Source organism: Typopeltis vanoorti, chromosome 13 (genome assembly GCF_054136105.1).
Source record: "Typopeltis vanoorti isolate ZY-2024b chromosome 13, IOZ_Tvanoo_1.0, whole genome shotgun sequence".
NCBI lineage: Eukaryota > Metazoa > Arthropoda > Arachnida > Uropygi > Thelyphonidae > Typopeltis > Typopeltis vanoorti.
In genome coordinates, this window is record NC_143561.1 from 24,114,391 (window position 1) to 24,132,282 (window position 17,892).

General features: G+C 38.3%; 1 protein-coding gene across 3 annotated transcripts in view; it reads left to right on the top strand.

Moving 5' to 3' along the window:
• LOC150099993 (ATP-dependent translocase ABCB1-like) overlaps positions 1-17,892 on the top strand; it is a 370,123-nt gene that overhangs the window by 125,055 nt on the left and 227,176 nt on the right. For all 3 annotated transcript variants that reach the window (XM_090402525.1, XM_090402527.1, XM_090402526.1), the window contains exon 7: positions 12,822-12,946. In XM_090402525.1, the coding sequence (XP_090258651.1) occupies positions 12,822-12,946 (125 nt within the window). The remainder of the gene's footprint in view (positions 1-12,821; positions 12,947-17,892) is intronic.

Sequence of the window (17,892 nt, forward strand, 5' to 3'; positions counted from 1 at the left end):
TTATGTCGATCTGGTACTTATCTAATTCCTCAGCTAGCTCCATTTCTTTGCCATTCAGGCTTCTTACGTTGATAGTACCGATCTTTAACTCTGCTGATGTTGAGTTGGGGTTTGTTTTCAGATTTGTTCCAGTAGCTGACTTTTCGCTGTTCGCCCTGGTTCCCTGGCGAAAACAACGGGGGCCTTGTTTAACCGGGCGACGCCCCAGCCGGCATGAAATTTTGTCATGTTGTACCATCATTTTTTATTTTGGTTTAACCAATAAGAATACAATTTGGTTGGCTAAATCCCAAATTGCCAGCCCATCCTCGTTCGTTCAGTATCAAAGTAGATACCCAACAGGGTGCACCACGAGAAGGTGAGGATTGGACATTAGGTCAGAAGCCCTGGTCGGTTCTCCGCATTCCTTTAAAGGCTATGTGGAGGTCTCCTCTCAGTTATACAGCTTTGACCCTTAACTTAGGAACAATATTAGTTTCTTGCTTTCTTCCTCATTTGCTTTGTGTTAGTGCCTGCATATCTTTATGTTCCTGAAGATGGCAATGTGACTTTGCCGAAATATAGAAGTTATTCATTAAAGTTACCATTAATTAATATACTTTATATGCGTTGTTAATTCTGTAAACTAATTACCAGTTATGTCTAACCAACGTATAAGCCTTGCTACTAGAATAGATAGTGATCACTTCCAATTTCAAATCCTCTGTACACTCTGGTGTCCTGCACCAGGGAGAAAACATCACTATCAACAATAACATAGTCAATGAGACTTTTCTTATTCCTAGCCTCTTCTCTCCATGTGAATTTTTGCACATTTTTATGTTGGAACATGGTGTTAGTAATAACCAGTCCATGTCCTGAGCAGAAATCCAACAGATATTTGCCATTATTATTAGGTTTGCTGTTTTCTCCAAATTTTCCCAAAATAATTTTGTATGTCTCACAATCATTTCCTACTCTGCTATTTAGAACCCCAACAAGGACCAATTTTTCATTGTGTCAGTTGCTTTTTCTAAAACCTCAAAAATTCCTCCACTTCTACCTTAGTAGAACCTTCTGTGGGACCATAGGCACAAATAAGTCTCATTGTCCAGTTCCCCATTCTCATATTTGCCCACATTACTCTACTTGAGACTGACTGCCATTCAAGTAGATTAGCCTCGTATTTTGTGTTGAATACTATGGCTACTCCTTCTTTTCCTTGATTGTCATTGCCTGAATATAACATTTTGTATTTATTGCTCAGAAAGATCTCACCAGTTTTGGTCTTTTTTTGTTTCAGTCACCCCAATTATGTCGATCTGGTACTTATCTAATTCCTCAGCTAGCTCCGTTTCTTTGCCATTCAGGCTTCTTACGTTGATAGTACCGGTCTTTAACTCTGGTGATGTTGAGTTGGGGGTTGTGTTTTAGTATTTGTTCCAGTAGCTGACTTTTCGTTGCTTGCTCTGGTTCCCTGGCGAAAACAACGGGGGCCTTGTTTAACCGGGCGACGCTCCAGCTGGCATGAAATTTTGTCATGTTGTACTATCATTTTTAATTTTGGTTTAACCAATAAGAATACAGTTTGTTCGGCTAAATCCCAAATTGCCAGCCCATCCTCGTTCGTTCAGTATCCAAGTAGTTACCCAACAGGGTGCACCACGAGAAGGTGAGGATTGGACATTAGGTCAGAAGCCCTGGTCAGTTCTCTGCATTCCTTTAACGGCTATGTGGAGGTCTCCTCTCAGTTATACAACTTTGACCCTTAAGCACCCTGCCTTAGTTTGTTTGAACCATAAATCCAAAAAAAAAAAAAATCTGTTATAAAAGGCAATCAGATTACTAAAACATGAGCACTCTTTAACAGATTCATGCTGGCCTATATAAATAATACTTATCCTCTGCTGCCCAATTTCATATACATTTCTTACCAATTTTTCCAAAATCTTAATAATCACAGAAAAAATATATGAACTGATCTGTAGTTTGATAATTTTATTCTCCCACGACTACTCTTATGCAGTTTTATTTATTTATTTATTCTTATGGCAAAAGGAATACAGAACAGCTACAGGTCAATGTCCAGTCTGGAAAGCCAATCCAAGGCCTCATCCATCACCTTGTGATTGTCCTGTAGGCCACCACAGTGAAATTGGTGCCTTTTAGGCAGTTGCTCACAATATGAGTAATCATCTGAGCCATGGGAGAACAATCACAATAAGGGTGGTATAACAGCCTCCATTTATGTAGTAGGCAGCCACATCTGCCCTGGTTAGTTCTGATCCTGTTGATTGATAACCAAATCTTCCTAGGAAGCCGTTTGTTGGGAGATTGTTGGACCAGTATTCTCTCCACATGTCAGGTGTTGATGGCAGGGCAGCTGGAGAGTTTGTCCATGGACCAGAAAGGCTTTCTAGATTTTAATTGAAGACTAGGTCGATTTATGAGAATCTTGTGCAGGGACAGGAGTGGGCTGTTCATTGCTTTATTAAATTCTTTAATCAAGGCTCGTCTTCTCCATATGTTTGGTGGAGCAATGTTAGATAGGACAGGTAGCTAGGAGAGAGGGGTGCTTCTCACTGTCCCACTAATTGTGCACATGGTTGAGTTTAGCTAGGTGTCTATAATGTTAGTGTGTGCACTTCTTTCCCAGACAGGGGCACAGTATTTTGCTGCAGAGAATGCGAGGGCCAGTGCAGATGACCTTAGGACTACTGCACCACAACCCCATGTTGTTCCAGCAAGCCTTGAAATGATATTGTTTCTCGTTTTAATTTTGTTGGACAGGTTTTTGATGTGCCTTTTATAGGTTAGGCATCTGTCCAGGCTCACTCCAAGGTATTTCTGATGAGACTCGTGTTCTACCATTTTTCCACAGAAAGAAAGGTCGAGGTGTCGATTTGCCTCTGCATTGTTCAGGTGAAATACTGTGGACACAGTTTTTGTTGGATTTGGCTTCAAGTACCACTGCTTGAAGTACTCTTCCAGGATGTTCAGGTCTGTGTTCAAGATTGATTCCAGGTTGGCAAAGGAGGTAGATTGATGTAGGATCGCTAGGTCATCAGTGTACGTATACTTACTTGAGCTGGTATGTGATAAGTCATACACGTAGATGTTAAAGAGTAAAGGGGATAACACAGAGACCTGTGGAGACCATTGTGAAGGAATCTGGGCCTGCTCTTTTTTCCACCAGTATGGACCCAAATCTTCCTGTTGGAGAGAATGGATTCAAAAAGCTGGAAAACACTTATGCAGTGGTACTATCTTACCCATCTTCCACTCCTCAGGAACTTGCCCATTGCAGAACTTGCAAACGTTCATTGAACAACCAGGTTAGTGGCACAGTCAGTTTCTTAACACATTCCTTTAAAACACATGGCAAAATCTCTTTTTGTCCAACTGCCTTACTGATATCTAGAGTACTCAGTAGTCGGAATGCATCCTCTTCATCACTTCTCCCTCTCCTTATCCCCTGTAGGAATAAAGGCTGTTTTATCAATCTGGTACACCTCAAATCAAATCAGCTAATGCCTTTTTATTCCCGTATATGGGAGTAGGCGAGGCCGTTTAACCCTATCTAACTTTTGGAGACTGAGTGGGCAGTTCAATCTCCACTGGTACCAATCAGAGATAGATGGCCCAAGGCTATCACTAATTAAGCGGTACACAGTGAAGAGAGACGGCTCAAATGTGCCGCCATCTCGTGGTCCCTAACCCTAACACAATATATTTAATGTCTGAAATAATGTGGGTTCTACGGTCGATTTTCTTGAGTTTACGGGACGAAAAACCAGAGTTTCAGGGAGAAAAAACCCACTTGCCCGTGCCAGAAATCGACTAACTCGGGAACCGGTTGAAAAAAGGCTTAGAAAAATTTCCTCTAGTCGGCGACTAGACTCGAAACCAACTCTTCCTTTGTGCGGCCAAGCGCTGTGGTGTGCAAATGCCACATCCACTGAGCTACACAGGCTCTCTCTGGTACACCTTAATAAAGTAATCATTAAATAGTTCTGTTACATCATCTATCATGGTCACTCCACTACCATCTCATCTTCCTTTCTACTGGCTACATAGCTAAGAGCTCCTTGGGGATTCTCATTAGGTTGTAGTGCTAGTCACCTTTAGTATTCTAGAGGAGACCAGCATCTGCCTCAGTCTTCTTCTTCTTTATGTAGCTTCCTCAATGCAAGGGTGCAGCACCATATCCTTCCAGTCCTCTCTGTTGGCATCTCTTCTTTTTGTTTCAGTATAGTCACATGATCCTGTCCATGATCTTATAATTATCAGACTATGTCCTGCTTTTTTTACCTCTTGATCCTCTTCCCATAATCTTTCCTTCTAAAACTGTTAGTGTTCTCTGTCCTGCAGATCCTTCCCCTCAGTACATGTCCTGCCAGTCTCATCTTTCTCTGGATCATTTCTTGTCTTACTTGTTGTCTTACTCTCTTCTTGATTACCCAGGTTTCACTTCCATATGTGAAAACTAACCAAACTAATGTTCTTATCATTATTTTCTTTGTCTTTATACCCACAGAACTTCTGAGCAGATCATTATTTTTCCAGAAGGCATCTTTAGCTATAGTGGTTCTTATTTTTATTTCTTTATCTTGTTATCTATCTGCACAAACTTCATGCACAAATTTTGTTTGCTTATGCTTGGGTAAAGGATTAAAACAAGATCATTATTTCTTGTCTAGTATAATTTTCTTTGTAACAAAGCAGAAAATTTTTTACCCAAATTTCATATTTTATTTGCTGTAAAAAAAAGTGCAGTAAATTTTCCATATGATTTTGTCCATCCGTTTTGTCCTGTGCAAGGTGTCCAATGCATGGTCATCCAGACCTGACTGACCATAATTGCCATGTTAAATATATCATTATTATAAGGTATCGTCATGGAGTTAGAAGACTCATCACAGAAGATCCATTATTCACGCAATATCTATCATATTTCTCCTTAAACTCATCCATTGATGAAGTATTCACAACCACCTCTGGCAACTCATTCCACCCATTCACCACCCTCCAAGCAAAAATCTAGTCCTAATCTAGTGTTGTCAGCAAAGGTTTTTACCTTTGCTGACTACACTAAATCAAAGAACAACAGCAATATAAGATACATACAACAACTGGTTTACCAATTAAAAATGGTTGCTATGAGCTGGAAACTAACTTTAAAAATTAATAAATAATATTTAAAGCTATTTTTGATATTTACATTATTATTATCATTATTATGGGCAACTCCAAGGAGTCCTTAGACTCATCGAGCATCAACATCATGTCAAAAACTATTCAGCATTTGCACAGTATCTATCATACTTTGCTTTGAACTCATTCACAGTCATAGCACCCACAACAGACTCTAGCAGCTTATTCCTAGTTCTAACACCATGCTAACTCAATTTTCATGGATGGCCCCTAGTTCTCCCACCACCACACCTGTTCTGAAAAATTTCCTCTGAATTAATCTTGTAAAAACCCTCAGTAATTTGAGTGTCTCAATCATATCACCCCTTTTCCACTTATCAACCAGTTTCTGTAACCTAGACATCTTCAACTTGTTCTTGTAAGGTTCATTCTATAGACCAGCTGCCATCTTGGTCACTCACCTCTGGATCCTCTCTACCCCCTTCCCATCACCAAGAAACCCTGGTGCCCAGATCTGTACACAGTAGTCATGATGGGGTCTTATCAAGGCTCAATAAAGAGGAACAATAACCTGCTTGTCTGTGCTCAAAGTATTCTTCAGTGACCAACTGATCTGATCGGCTGCTTTAGCCACTTTTGCTATGTGCCCCCTAAACTTTAACTTCCTATCCACTAACATTTCCAAGTCTCTGGCTCCGTCAATTTCCTGGAGTACAGTTCCACTAATGTGGTATACTGCTGATAATCTTTTCACCCCAAAATGCATAACCATCATCATCAAATTCCTGACATGTACAGGATATGATAGTACTACATGAAAAATTTACATCATTACTAACTTCCTATCTACAATTTTCCTCCAAATCAGTCTATTACTTGTCAAGACTCAAATATTAGCATTATCAAAGCTTATATTTCTATCGTCTAAGGCACACTGTATCGTATCAATCCACCTATATCTTGGTCTTCCTCTGGGTCATTTCCCTGCCAGCCTGGCAGAGAAATGACCCAGAGTTACCCATTCTGTTTAAGTGACCATACCACCTGAGATTAGCATAACCTGACACTTTAAAGAAATGCATAACCTGACACTTTAAACTGCCACATTAAAACTGACATCCATTCTCCTTAGCCTAGTCTGCCAATCTATCCAAATCATCTTGCAAAATTTTGACATCATGTGCATTCACTATTGCTCTACTCAACTTTGCATCATCAGCAAATAACTGAACAGTTCCTCTCAGATCCTTTTCTATATCATTAATGAACAAATTAAATAACAGTGGTCCAAGAACAGAACCCTTTGGCACACCAGTAGTCACAGGCCTTCTTTTGGACTCTACTCCTGAATAAATTACTCTCTGATATCACTCCATCAACCACCCTCCTATCCATCTCACCAACCTTATATATCCATCCCTATTTGCTGCAGTTTGCTGATTAGAATTCCATGTGGTATCCTGTCAGAGGCCTTTGCAAAGTCCAGCATATCGCTGTAAACCTATTACCCTTATCCAATTCAGCCGTTGCTGTATTATAAAACATGATCTACCCTTTACAAAACCATGCTCACCCCCCCCCCCCATACAGTATCCCATTTCCATCTATCCACTCCTGTATTTTGCTCTTGACCAACTTCTTCAATACTTTGACAAAGACTCCTGATATGCTCATTGGTAATTTGCAACAGCAGTCTTGGAGCCTCCTTTATGCAATGGAACTATTTTCCCCTCTTTCTGCCCCCTAGGACTAACCCAGAGCTGGGATTTAGATTGAACAATATGGTCAAGGCACTGACAGTTTGTTTGCTGCTTCATGTATAAGACTCGAGCTGGTATACTATCCAATCCCACAGATGTATTTACATTAAGGTTCTGTAATATGCTATTCACCTTCATTTTATTCACCTCATTTCCCATATAAGCCACCGATTCCCTCATTCCTGCATCACCACCTGGATGATATACTCTTGCAAAGTGTTCACTTAGTAATTCTACTATTTCAACTGATTCAATTACCTTTCTACCATCAGCATTCCTTAAAATCGTTCTGCCATATACATTTTTTCTTTTACTTGCAGCATATCGAAAGAACTGTTTGAGATTTTCTTTAGCCTGCGTTGCTAACTTCCTTTCATAACCTGCTTTTCTTACCACACTAGTTACCCTTTTGGCCTGTGGCTTGTACTGTTCATGTGCCTGCAGGTCACCTTTCTGCTTAATTTACTTGATTTACTCTCCTGACTCTAGGTATGCAGTGCAGTCAGCCATTACCTCACTCAGATGCTCCTTTACTACTTCCCATACTATCAATATCCAACCCTTATAGTTTTACATGATATGGCACTGATCCAAACAATCTCCTAAGCTTGTCATACTTTCCAGCCTGGTAATTCCACACATACCCTGTCTTAACTGAAAATTCCACACATTTAGCCACCTTCCAGGTCAAGACCATATGATTACTCTCACCAACTGGTGACAATTGGTGAGAGTGATTGGTGAGAAACATAGTCATATTCATTATAGACAAATTCTCATATGCAATTACTAGATTGAGCCCTCTCGAACCACTAGTATATTCCATTGCATGCTGTCTCAGGTAATTATCCCTTAGTAACTGCATAAAATCCATTTCCTTTCTCCCATGTGTCCTCCTTCCAATCAATGTTACCATAGTTGAAATCACCCATAATAATGTCTTCCACTCATTGAGTCTATTTGCCAGTGCATACTATCTCCATCATCTATTCCATCCCCTAGTCTATAGCAGCACCCAACTATATATTTTGTTCTGTTGGCCTCAATCTCACATCAGATAACCTTAAATGTGCTATTTCCATGGTCCTGCAGTCGAACTTCTATTCTCTTTGGCTGCAGTTCATCGGCTATCATCAGTAACACTACTCACCCCCATTCTTTTCTCTCTCTGTCCTTCCTGAACACACTATACTTTTCACATTCTATCCCACTAACTATATCATCTTCTGTTAGCCATGTCTCACTAATACCAATAACCTTTGCCCAGGATGAGCCAACCAAGCCCAAAAATTCCTCCTGCATTGTTTTTAATGCTCCTGGCATTAATGTACATAAAGTGCATCTCTCCCACCCACCCATCCCTATCTTGATGCCTTATCCCATTCTGACTTGTTACTATTGGTACCAACTCAGGCATATTATATGCATTCTTACACCCAGCTGTCTCACCGATATCTGCATATCCACTCAACAGCTTCCCCTCCCCTCCTAAGCTCTGGTTTTCCTGATTCTGCACATTCACTTTCACTTCATTCAACAACAATTTTTCCAGTCTCCGAACACCAAATGCATTTAGATGCAAACTCTTCTTCTTGTATAAGTCCTTTCGTCTGTCAAACTCACTCCACAAACTCCTCATGCATAACCTATGCCTCGAGTCATTTGCTGTTATGGCTCTCCTTCTCAACTCTACTCTGTCATACTGCAGCAACAGACTCACTGCCTTAACTCTTTCACTTTTTTCTTTTGCTACTTCCAGTAATTCTTTCAAGTCCTCTCTCATGTCATACTTTTTTCCTTTTAAATCATTCGTTCCAGCCACTACAGTCATTTCTTTAACCTTACACTTTTGTGCTCTAATAGCCTCACTTACATCATTAATTTTTGTGCCAGGAAAGCATAATTTTGTCAAACTATCATCAATCACACCTTTTACAATTGAGCTATATAACACTTGCTCCTTAATTTTTCTTTCCTTCCTGATCATTCCCTCATTTTTGATATCTCGTACTTGTTATTAGCTGATCCACTCGGTAGACATTTTTTGCATGCTCCAGCTTCTACTTCTTATGTATCACTCCACGCAACTGAGCTGTTTCCCTCGTTGCAGCTAACTCTTCATTTTTTTTATATCAGTCAAACTATTCTCTAGTTTGACACTTTTACTCTCACTTTCAACCGTGTCACATTTAATCTCACTCTCGATGCTATCTGGCATTACATCACAATTTTCAATCATATTCTGACTTTCATCCATTACGTCAGTCTCACAACATAAAACATACAACAAACATATATAAAATGAGAATCTCCCAAACTGTGTTTAATGTCATTACTATGTTGTGTGAGACCAGACTTCTGCGGTTTCATGTATTCAGTGTAGTGTTGATGTTCATTAATTCTTTTTTCCACAGAATAGCTTATCTGCCCAAGTATGTCAACTCGCATTCGGAAAGGATCTGGTAAACACTAGCTAAAGATAGAGATTACAGTTTGTCTTTTGTAAATGGTCACAGATGAGAAATTTTGTTGATAGGAAAATGTGGGAATGTGATACTTCAAAATTCTGTCAACAAGTTCAGAGATACCAGATATATAAGGGATTGGAACCATGCGGTCTGTTGAAGAATCCTTAGGTATTGGAACATTGGAGTCAATTATCTGCTGGATTTGATGAGAGTTGTTACCGTTTAATTCCATTAACGTTTTGATGAAAGTTCTTGTTGTAAGCTTGAGGGAGAGGAGCACACATTATGTGTTTTATTTATTAATGATTTGATAACATCAATTTTTTGAGAGGTGTGTGATGAACCAACTTTAGATGAATTTATCTGCCAGTAAAGGATTGAATGAATTGAATGCACGGGTGAAGGCTATTAATCTGATAGAGGTGACATATGTGACAGTTGGAAAGTTGTAAGTTCATTTTCAGAATGAGGCCAATAATATCTATTCAATAATAAGATGTTGAAGTCAAAACCCATCCTGTAAATCAACTGCACCAATTTGTTATATTTGAAGAGAGAGCACTTAATTGCTCCATTTATTATTCTCCACTTATATCTACCCTATAAGTGGGGAATAATATATTTATAGTCAGTCATGAAGTGAGATAACACTATTAAAATTTTATTTTAGTTGATTAGAATGTTTCAAATATTCATATCTGTGATGGTGCATTGACTTCAAGGATCAGCATGTTGCATGTTCTAAAGAATGATGCTCAGATATATAAAAAAATTAAACTATTTACTGTAAACACACACACACACACACACACACACACACACACACACACACACACACACACACACACACACACACACATGCAAACAGATACAAATTCCTAGTACTTCACTGTATCTTTAAGCAGTTCTAAGGAGATCTGACATTCCTTATAAAATTAAAAATAGCACTAAATTAATTTCTGACTTCTCAAGACACAAATAATTACATGGCCATTCTAAGAGTTACTCTGTAATAATTTCTCAAACTCTATCACAGTTAAATTCAATACTGAGCGATAACATTAAATGCTTGACAAAACAAACTGAACACGGCATTCAGCTGAAAGTTCTGTAGTTTCACTTGGCCATTGAAATTTCCTTTGCAGCATCTATTTTATCAGTGTTCCATATATCTTCCCTTATTTATTTTTTACTCACTCATTTGGTCTGTCTTATCTCTTAAATTCCTTAAATACAATAGCTAAAGATCTCACTTGACCAATATTCTTGAATATTGTCTTCTAGTTTCCTTAAGCAAGTTTCTTTAATGCATCTATCTTTCATTTTCTGGAGTATGAATATTCATACATTTAGTTGAGCAGTTCCAATTGCATTTCTGATAAAAAGAACTTCACTGCAGATTCTATCTTGCTCCGTGGACCATATATATCACTTGCTTCTCATATATGAAGGCTTGATACATTATACTGTCCTTCAATTATTAAATTCAGATTTCCATATCCGTGGAGAGTATTAAAGATGTATATAAAAACTTTCCTGAGATGAGAGAATTTAACTTGGTAGTTTATTAGACCTTTCCAGCTATCCTTCCTTGCTTGCCTAATTTTTTTCCAGTAGCATTCTTGTTACCCAGTGACAGCTGTTTTGAAAACCACAACTAATGGGCATGTCCATGACTGAGATTCAAAGTGAAACTCAAGTGACAACATGACTGCAGTTACTATGTGCTTGTACTTTGTACAGTAATAGTGACATACAAACACTACTGTAAACAAGCATACAATAATATACATACAGCATATTTTCATGTAACTCCTTAAGGATTACAACATATGGTAAGCAAGTTTACTACTTAACTACATTTAAGTTTCTTTTATATCTCTACTGCTTAACCATATGGCAGCTCTGGTAATACTAAGCATATAATGCATTACTAAATGTGAACATATACATACGTACTGTATATATATTTTTAGATTACTTTATCACATAACAAAATGTGTTCCTTATTAAATAAATTTTTCACTAAGCATATATAAAACTGTAAAAATCGAACATAATAAGCAAAAGCATTTATGTGAAATTTTTTACAAGGACATGGTCTGCCAAATCTGAGTGGCCATAATATTGGAAATGGACATAATCTTGGTGTTCTGATATCCTAATGTTTACTGTCCTTACATGTTTGGCCAAAGTAGAAAAAGTTGCAGGAATCTACCAGGTACCTGGTAAATTCCAAGTAAATCCTGATATTTCAGGTGGTCTCTAGGAGAGCAGATAAGAGATCGCATTTCTTTAGGATTTTGGCAACCTTTTCAGAGGTGCCCCAGATATATGGAATATTGATAGACTTGTCGTAATCTGTTTTTTTCTTCGGGGGGGGTGTGTGTATAGAGTGTTAGTATTATTTTTATCCAGTGGGGTGGGGATTGGCCATTGGCTAAAAATGGTGTTTCATATGTGGTTGAATGAGTGCAGTGTTATCAGAGCAAATTAGTTTTGCCCTGTGGAATTGGGTTTTTATATGTCCACTGTTAGTGGATTTATAAAATTGTGTGCATGTTTGTGTTTTCTATAGACTGTGAAGGCCAAAGATCAATCCAGTTATCTTCCAACTAGGGCTTGTTACTGTAGTAAATTGGATCCTTGGATATTCACTGTTCAAATAGGAATAAAAGCCAGACTGTTGAGTTGTCTCAAAAGTTTCCATTTCATCTTACTGTGGATGATAGTAATTCTGGTGCTTAGGCTTATACATTGATTATGAGACATAATGTGTTTAAGGAAATTGGCAATTTAATAAATAAATAAATTTTCTTATTTTACATTAATTTGGCATCTCAGGAGAATACTACACTTGTACCTACATGTTTTATGCAAGCGCTACTTAGAAGAAATACAGAGAAGCCTAAAGTTTTAAAATAACACCACATATTGGCTTTGGGCTGATTGTCTGCAGATGAGATTTCCATATGAGAGGCAGTTTGATGCAACCATATATGTTCAGATTAGGATAATTTGTGAAGTCAGAAGCATATTTGAGGAAAAGCTTCTTAGAATATCAGAGAATTTGAATAAAATTTTATTTTTCTACATGTGTGAGCCATATAAGTATGTTCTTAAACAACATAATGTGTACCTAGAGGTCTATTTGGAATTTCCTCCTATGGAAGATATGCTTATTAAGATAGCAATATCTGCTTCACCAGAACACCGTTTGTTGAAAAGACATATCATGGGAAGGTAGGCAGATTGACTAGCAGTCACTATAAATTGTGAAGCATCAGCTTGTTAGTTGTCCTTGTGATAATTAGTGCTGAATGAATAAAGCTGTTTTCATAATGAATGCTGGTCCATAAGAATGTTATTATGAAATGCACCATTTCATGTTTATCTCTGATCACTTAATTACTGTTAATAAGTTGTGAATTTATATATGTATGTACTTTTAACTTTTAAGGTTCAAGCAGCTATGTCAACAAATGAACTTAAATCTTATGGAAAAGCTGCAGCAGTTGCAGAGGAAGTGCTTGGTTCAATTAGAACTGTAGTAGCTTTTGGGGGTGAAAAGAAAGAAATTGAAAGGTAAGAATTTTCCTCTTTCTAAAGAATGATAGTATATTGATCGTGTGACCGTTTTCAAATTTTTAATTCTGCTCAGTGCATTTTGATATAATTGTCTCATTAGTTTTTCATAAAAACATTAAAATATTATTAAATGATTGTATATTATAATATTAAAAAATCATTATCATATTAAATGTATTATAATTTGTTTTATCATACTTATTATAGACTCTCCTCCAACATATGCTATAATACTATAGTTACAAAACAGGGTGTTCAAATTCATTGGTCATGTGTGTTGATGGCAGCACAAAGAAAGAAAGATATAAAATGATCAAAGTATGAAAATTCATTACAAAACATCCAAATTCATTAATGAGCATTGTTATAGTAAGTTGCTAATGCAGATACATCTGTTTGTGAGATTAAGTGCAAGTGGGACATGCAAAACTAACTTTGAAGGAAGACAGAAGGTAATACTATTAATGCACACAAAGTTGAGTGGATCACTGTCAAATACCATTCCTCTGTTGAAATGTGTTATCATTAATTTGCACGGCCGTCTGTGCAATTATATGGAAGACTGAGCGATGGATCACAAGAAGACTTGTATTTCTATACAACAAGTGATATGGTACAAAGAATCAAAGTAATGGATCTTGACAGAAACATATATCAAGATTTATTATTCAGCAGGGAAAGAATTGGTATACAGTCAACTCTCACTATATACTGAAAAATCCCAACCAAAGTTCCATAGGTACAGTGCTAGGCTAAAAGAAATTATACTTGCCCAAGAAGTTATATTCTTATTTAATTTATTCAAGTAAAAGCAAACAAAGTTTGCACTTGAAGTATTTTCATGACTAAGATACTTACAATCAAAATACTGGACTGCATGAATGAAGAAATAATGAGGAACTATGAAACCTATTTCAAAGACCCAACACCCTATCATTTATAAGAAGCAAGAGAATTGAGTAGTTTCGTCATGTTTGGAGAGCAGATGACCACTTAATCAAACAAGTATTTATAAATAAAATTGACAAGAAAAGACTCACAGGAAGATCCTCGAACAAGATGGATGTGGTAATGATAAATTTAACATAGCTGAATGAACACTTTACATGAGAATGACAGAGACAGATGGTGAAAAATGGTATCTTTTGACAGAGACAGATAGTGAAAACTAGTAATGGCAGCATTAGACCTAAATGGTCCTTTAAACTTAAATAAGCTAAGCTGTTGACTTAGTATTCCATAATGAAGAACTTCCTTTCAGAGTGCATGACAATGATGCATAACTTATTGTTATGCATCACTGTCATGCAGTGAGTGCACTGGAGAAAGTGCTGGTGGTTGGAAGTAAAGTGTGTGATGCGTGTAAGAGATCAGAAGAAAGAGATGAAGGAAAAATTCATGAGAGTGCTATTGAAGAGACAAAAGTGCTTGGCAGTGGAAACAGTAGTAGTGTGTGAGAGATGAAGGAAGAACAGGGAAACAAGGGGGGGGGGACCCAGGTGGACATGGCATAGAGAGAGAGAGAGAGATAGTGGATGTTGAAAGTAGCAGTGAATGTATGTATGGAGATGGAGTAGATTGCAATGTGGGCGGAGAAGTTGAGACCGAACAGATATACGTGGTAAGCGGTGATAAAGGACTAGGACAGGGTGTGGTGAGGAAATCACAACCAACAAGTGGCTTAGATAGGAATAGTTATAGACCTAAAAATGGATTAGAGTGTTTGCTAACAAATGGCAGAAGTATCAGAAATAAGGTGAAATGAAATGGTTTCACTGATTGAGTTTATTCACCCTAAAATCATTGCAATAAGTGAAACATGGTTGAATCAAGATGTTATTCTAAACAGGAATAGAAATGGAAGGATATAATATTTTTCATAAGGATAGAAAGGACAAGAAGATAAGGGGAGTGCTGATGATAGCAGGGGAATTATGTCCACATGAGGTAGACATGAAAGAGGGGAAATAGTTGCAATGGTTATGAGGCAGTGTGGTATAATATGGAGATTGACAGGAAGACATATTTAGTTGGATGTTACTGTAGGCCTTGGGAATGTGGAGGGTTGTGATGGAGAAATGTATAAATAAACTTGGATTAGTGAACAAAGGAAGGATAATTATAATGTGTTATTTTAATTATGGCAATATAGATTAGAATGAAGAGATAGCATATGAGAAGAAGGAAAATTAATTTCTTGAGAGATAACTATCTGAGGCAGAATGTGAAGGAGGGCATGCAAGTATTGAGTTATAAATCTGATAATTTCATCAGAGGATATAATTGTGAGAGAGGGGGGGTGTCACACTTTCTTCCAGTTGGTGAAGTGATCACCTGGGTTGTGACTAGCTGTATGCAGACTTTGAGAAAATGAAATATATGAGGGTGGTCTGAAAAGTTCTCGGCATCAATCATAGATGACAACACTTTCGGCAAGAGATTTTTTTTCTAAGTTGGTACATCTGTCATAAGCATCCATGTAAAATTATTACTGTTATTACTATTATTACGGGCAACTCCAGGGAGTCATTAGACTCATCGAGGGAGGCCCCAAATCATATTCATCACAACTATTTGACATTCATACAGTATCTATCATACCTCGCCTTAAACTCATTCACTGTCACAGCATCCACCACAGACTCAGGGAGCGCATTCCACTCATTCACTACTCTAAAAGTAAAGAACCCAGCTCTAACACCTTTACTAACCACACTTTTGCCCAGTTTCCATGGATGTCCCCTAGTCCTCCCACCACCAGCCCTGTTCTCAAAAATATCTTCTGAATTAATTTTATAGAAACCCTTCAGTAATTTGAATGTCTCAATCATATCTCCCCTCCTCCGCCTATCAACCAATTTTTGCAACCCACAAATCCTCAACCTGTTCTCATACGGTTCATTCCACAGACCTGCTATCATCTTGGTCACTCGCCTCTGGATCCTCTCCACCTCCTCCCTATCAAGAAGAAACCTAGGTGACCAAATCTGAGCACAGTAGTCTAGATGGGGTCTTATCAAGGCTCGATAGAGAGGAACAATAACCTGCTTGTCAACATATTCTTCACCAACCAAGTGATTTGATGAGCTGTTTTGGTCACTTTTGCAATGTGTCCCCTAAATTTCAATTCCTTATCTACCAACACTCCTAAATCTCGTGCCTCATCAATTTCCTGGAGCAGGGTTCCACCAATGCAGTAAACTGCCGCCAATCTTTTCACCCCAAAATGCATAACCTTACATTTTGCCACATTAAACTGACATCCATTCTCCTTAGCCCAGACCTCCAATCTATCCAAATCATCCTGCAAAATTTTGACGTCATCTGCATTCACTATTGCCCTACCCAACTTCGCATCATCCACAAACAAATGAACTGTTCCTCTCAGATCATTTCCTATATCATTTATGAACAAATTAAACAGCAGTGGTCCAAGAACAGATCCTTGTGGCACACCACTAGTCACAGGCCGTCTTGTGGACTCTACTCCCGAGTAAACCACTCTCTGATATCTCTCCGTCAACCACCCTCCTATCCATCTCACCAACCCTATGTCCATTCCCATATGCTGCAATTTACTGATTAGAATTCCATGTGGAATCCTGTCAAAGGCCTTGGCAAGGTCCAGTAGAATCACCGTAAACCCATTACCCTTATCCAGTTCAGCCGTCACTGTGTTATAATACGTGAGCAAGTTACTGAGGCATGACCTACCCTTCACAAAACCATGCTGTCCCCGATACAGTATCCCATTTTCTTCTATCCAATCTTGTATTTTCCTCTTGACTATTTTCTCTAAGACCTTGACAATGATTCCTGATATGCTAATTGGTCGGTAATTTACAACAGCAGTCTTGGAACCACCTTTATGCAGTGGAACTATTTGCCCTCTTTCCACCCACTCAGGACTAACCCAGAGCCGAGACTCAAATTAAACAAAATGGTCAAGGGTACTGACAATTCTTTAGCTGCTTCTCGTACAACATGAGCTGGTATACCATCTAATCCCACAGATGTATTGACATTGAGGTTATGCAATAGACTACTCACCTCCACTTCATTAACCACAATTCCCGTATAATCTACTGGGTTATTCGTTTCTGCAATGTCACCACCTGGATGATATACTTTTGCAAAGTGCTCACTCAGTAACTCAACTATCTCAACTGATTCAGTTACCTCCCTACCATCGGCATTCTTTAAAATCAATCTGCCATGTACATTTTTCCTTTTACTTGCTACATATCTAAAAAACTGTTTAGGATTCTCTTTAGCCTGCATGGCCAATGTTCTTTCGTAATCCTTTTTTGCTTTTCTTACCACACTCGTCACCCTTCTGGCCTGCGCTTTATACCGTTCATGTGCCTGCCGGTCACCCTTCTCCTTAAATTCCCTCCATAGTTGTTTCTTTTTTTGCAGCTCAAGCTTAATGGTGTTATTCATCCATTTAACCCCTACTTGATTTATTATTCGGACTCTAGGTATACAGTTAGCCATTGCTTCATGCAAGCACTTCTTAACTACCTCCCATGCACTATCAACTTCTAGTCCTTGCAGTTGTACATGCCATGGCACTGAACCAATCAAACTCCTAAGCTTGTCATACTTTCCAGCCCGATAATTCCACATGTACCCTGTCTTAATTGAAAATTCTACACCTTTAGCCACCTCCCAAGTTAAGACCCTATGATCACTCTCACCGATTGGTGGCAATGTGGTCATATTTGTTACAGCCAAATCCTCAGATGTAATTACTAGGTCAAGCACTCTCTGACCCCTAGTATTTTCCATTACATGCTGTCGCAGATAGTTATCCCTTAATAACCGCATAAAATCCAGTTCCTTCCTCCCGTGTGTCCTCTCCTCACTCCAATCAATGCGACCATAGTTGAAATCTCCCATAATAATCGCCCTCCTTCCACCCATTTCTTCTATTTGCTTGT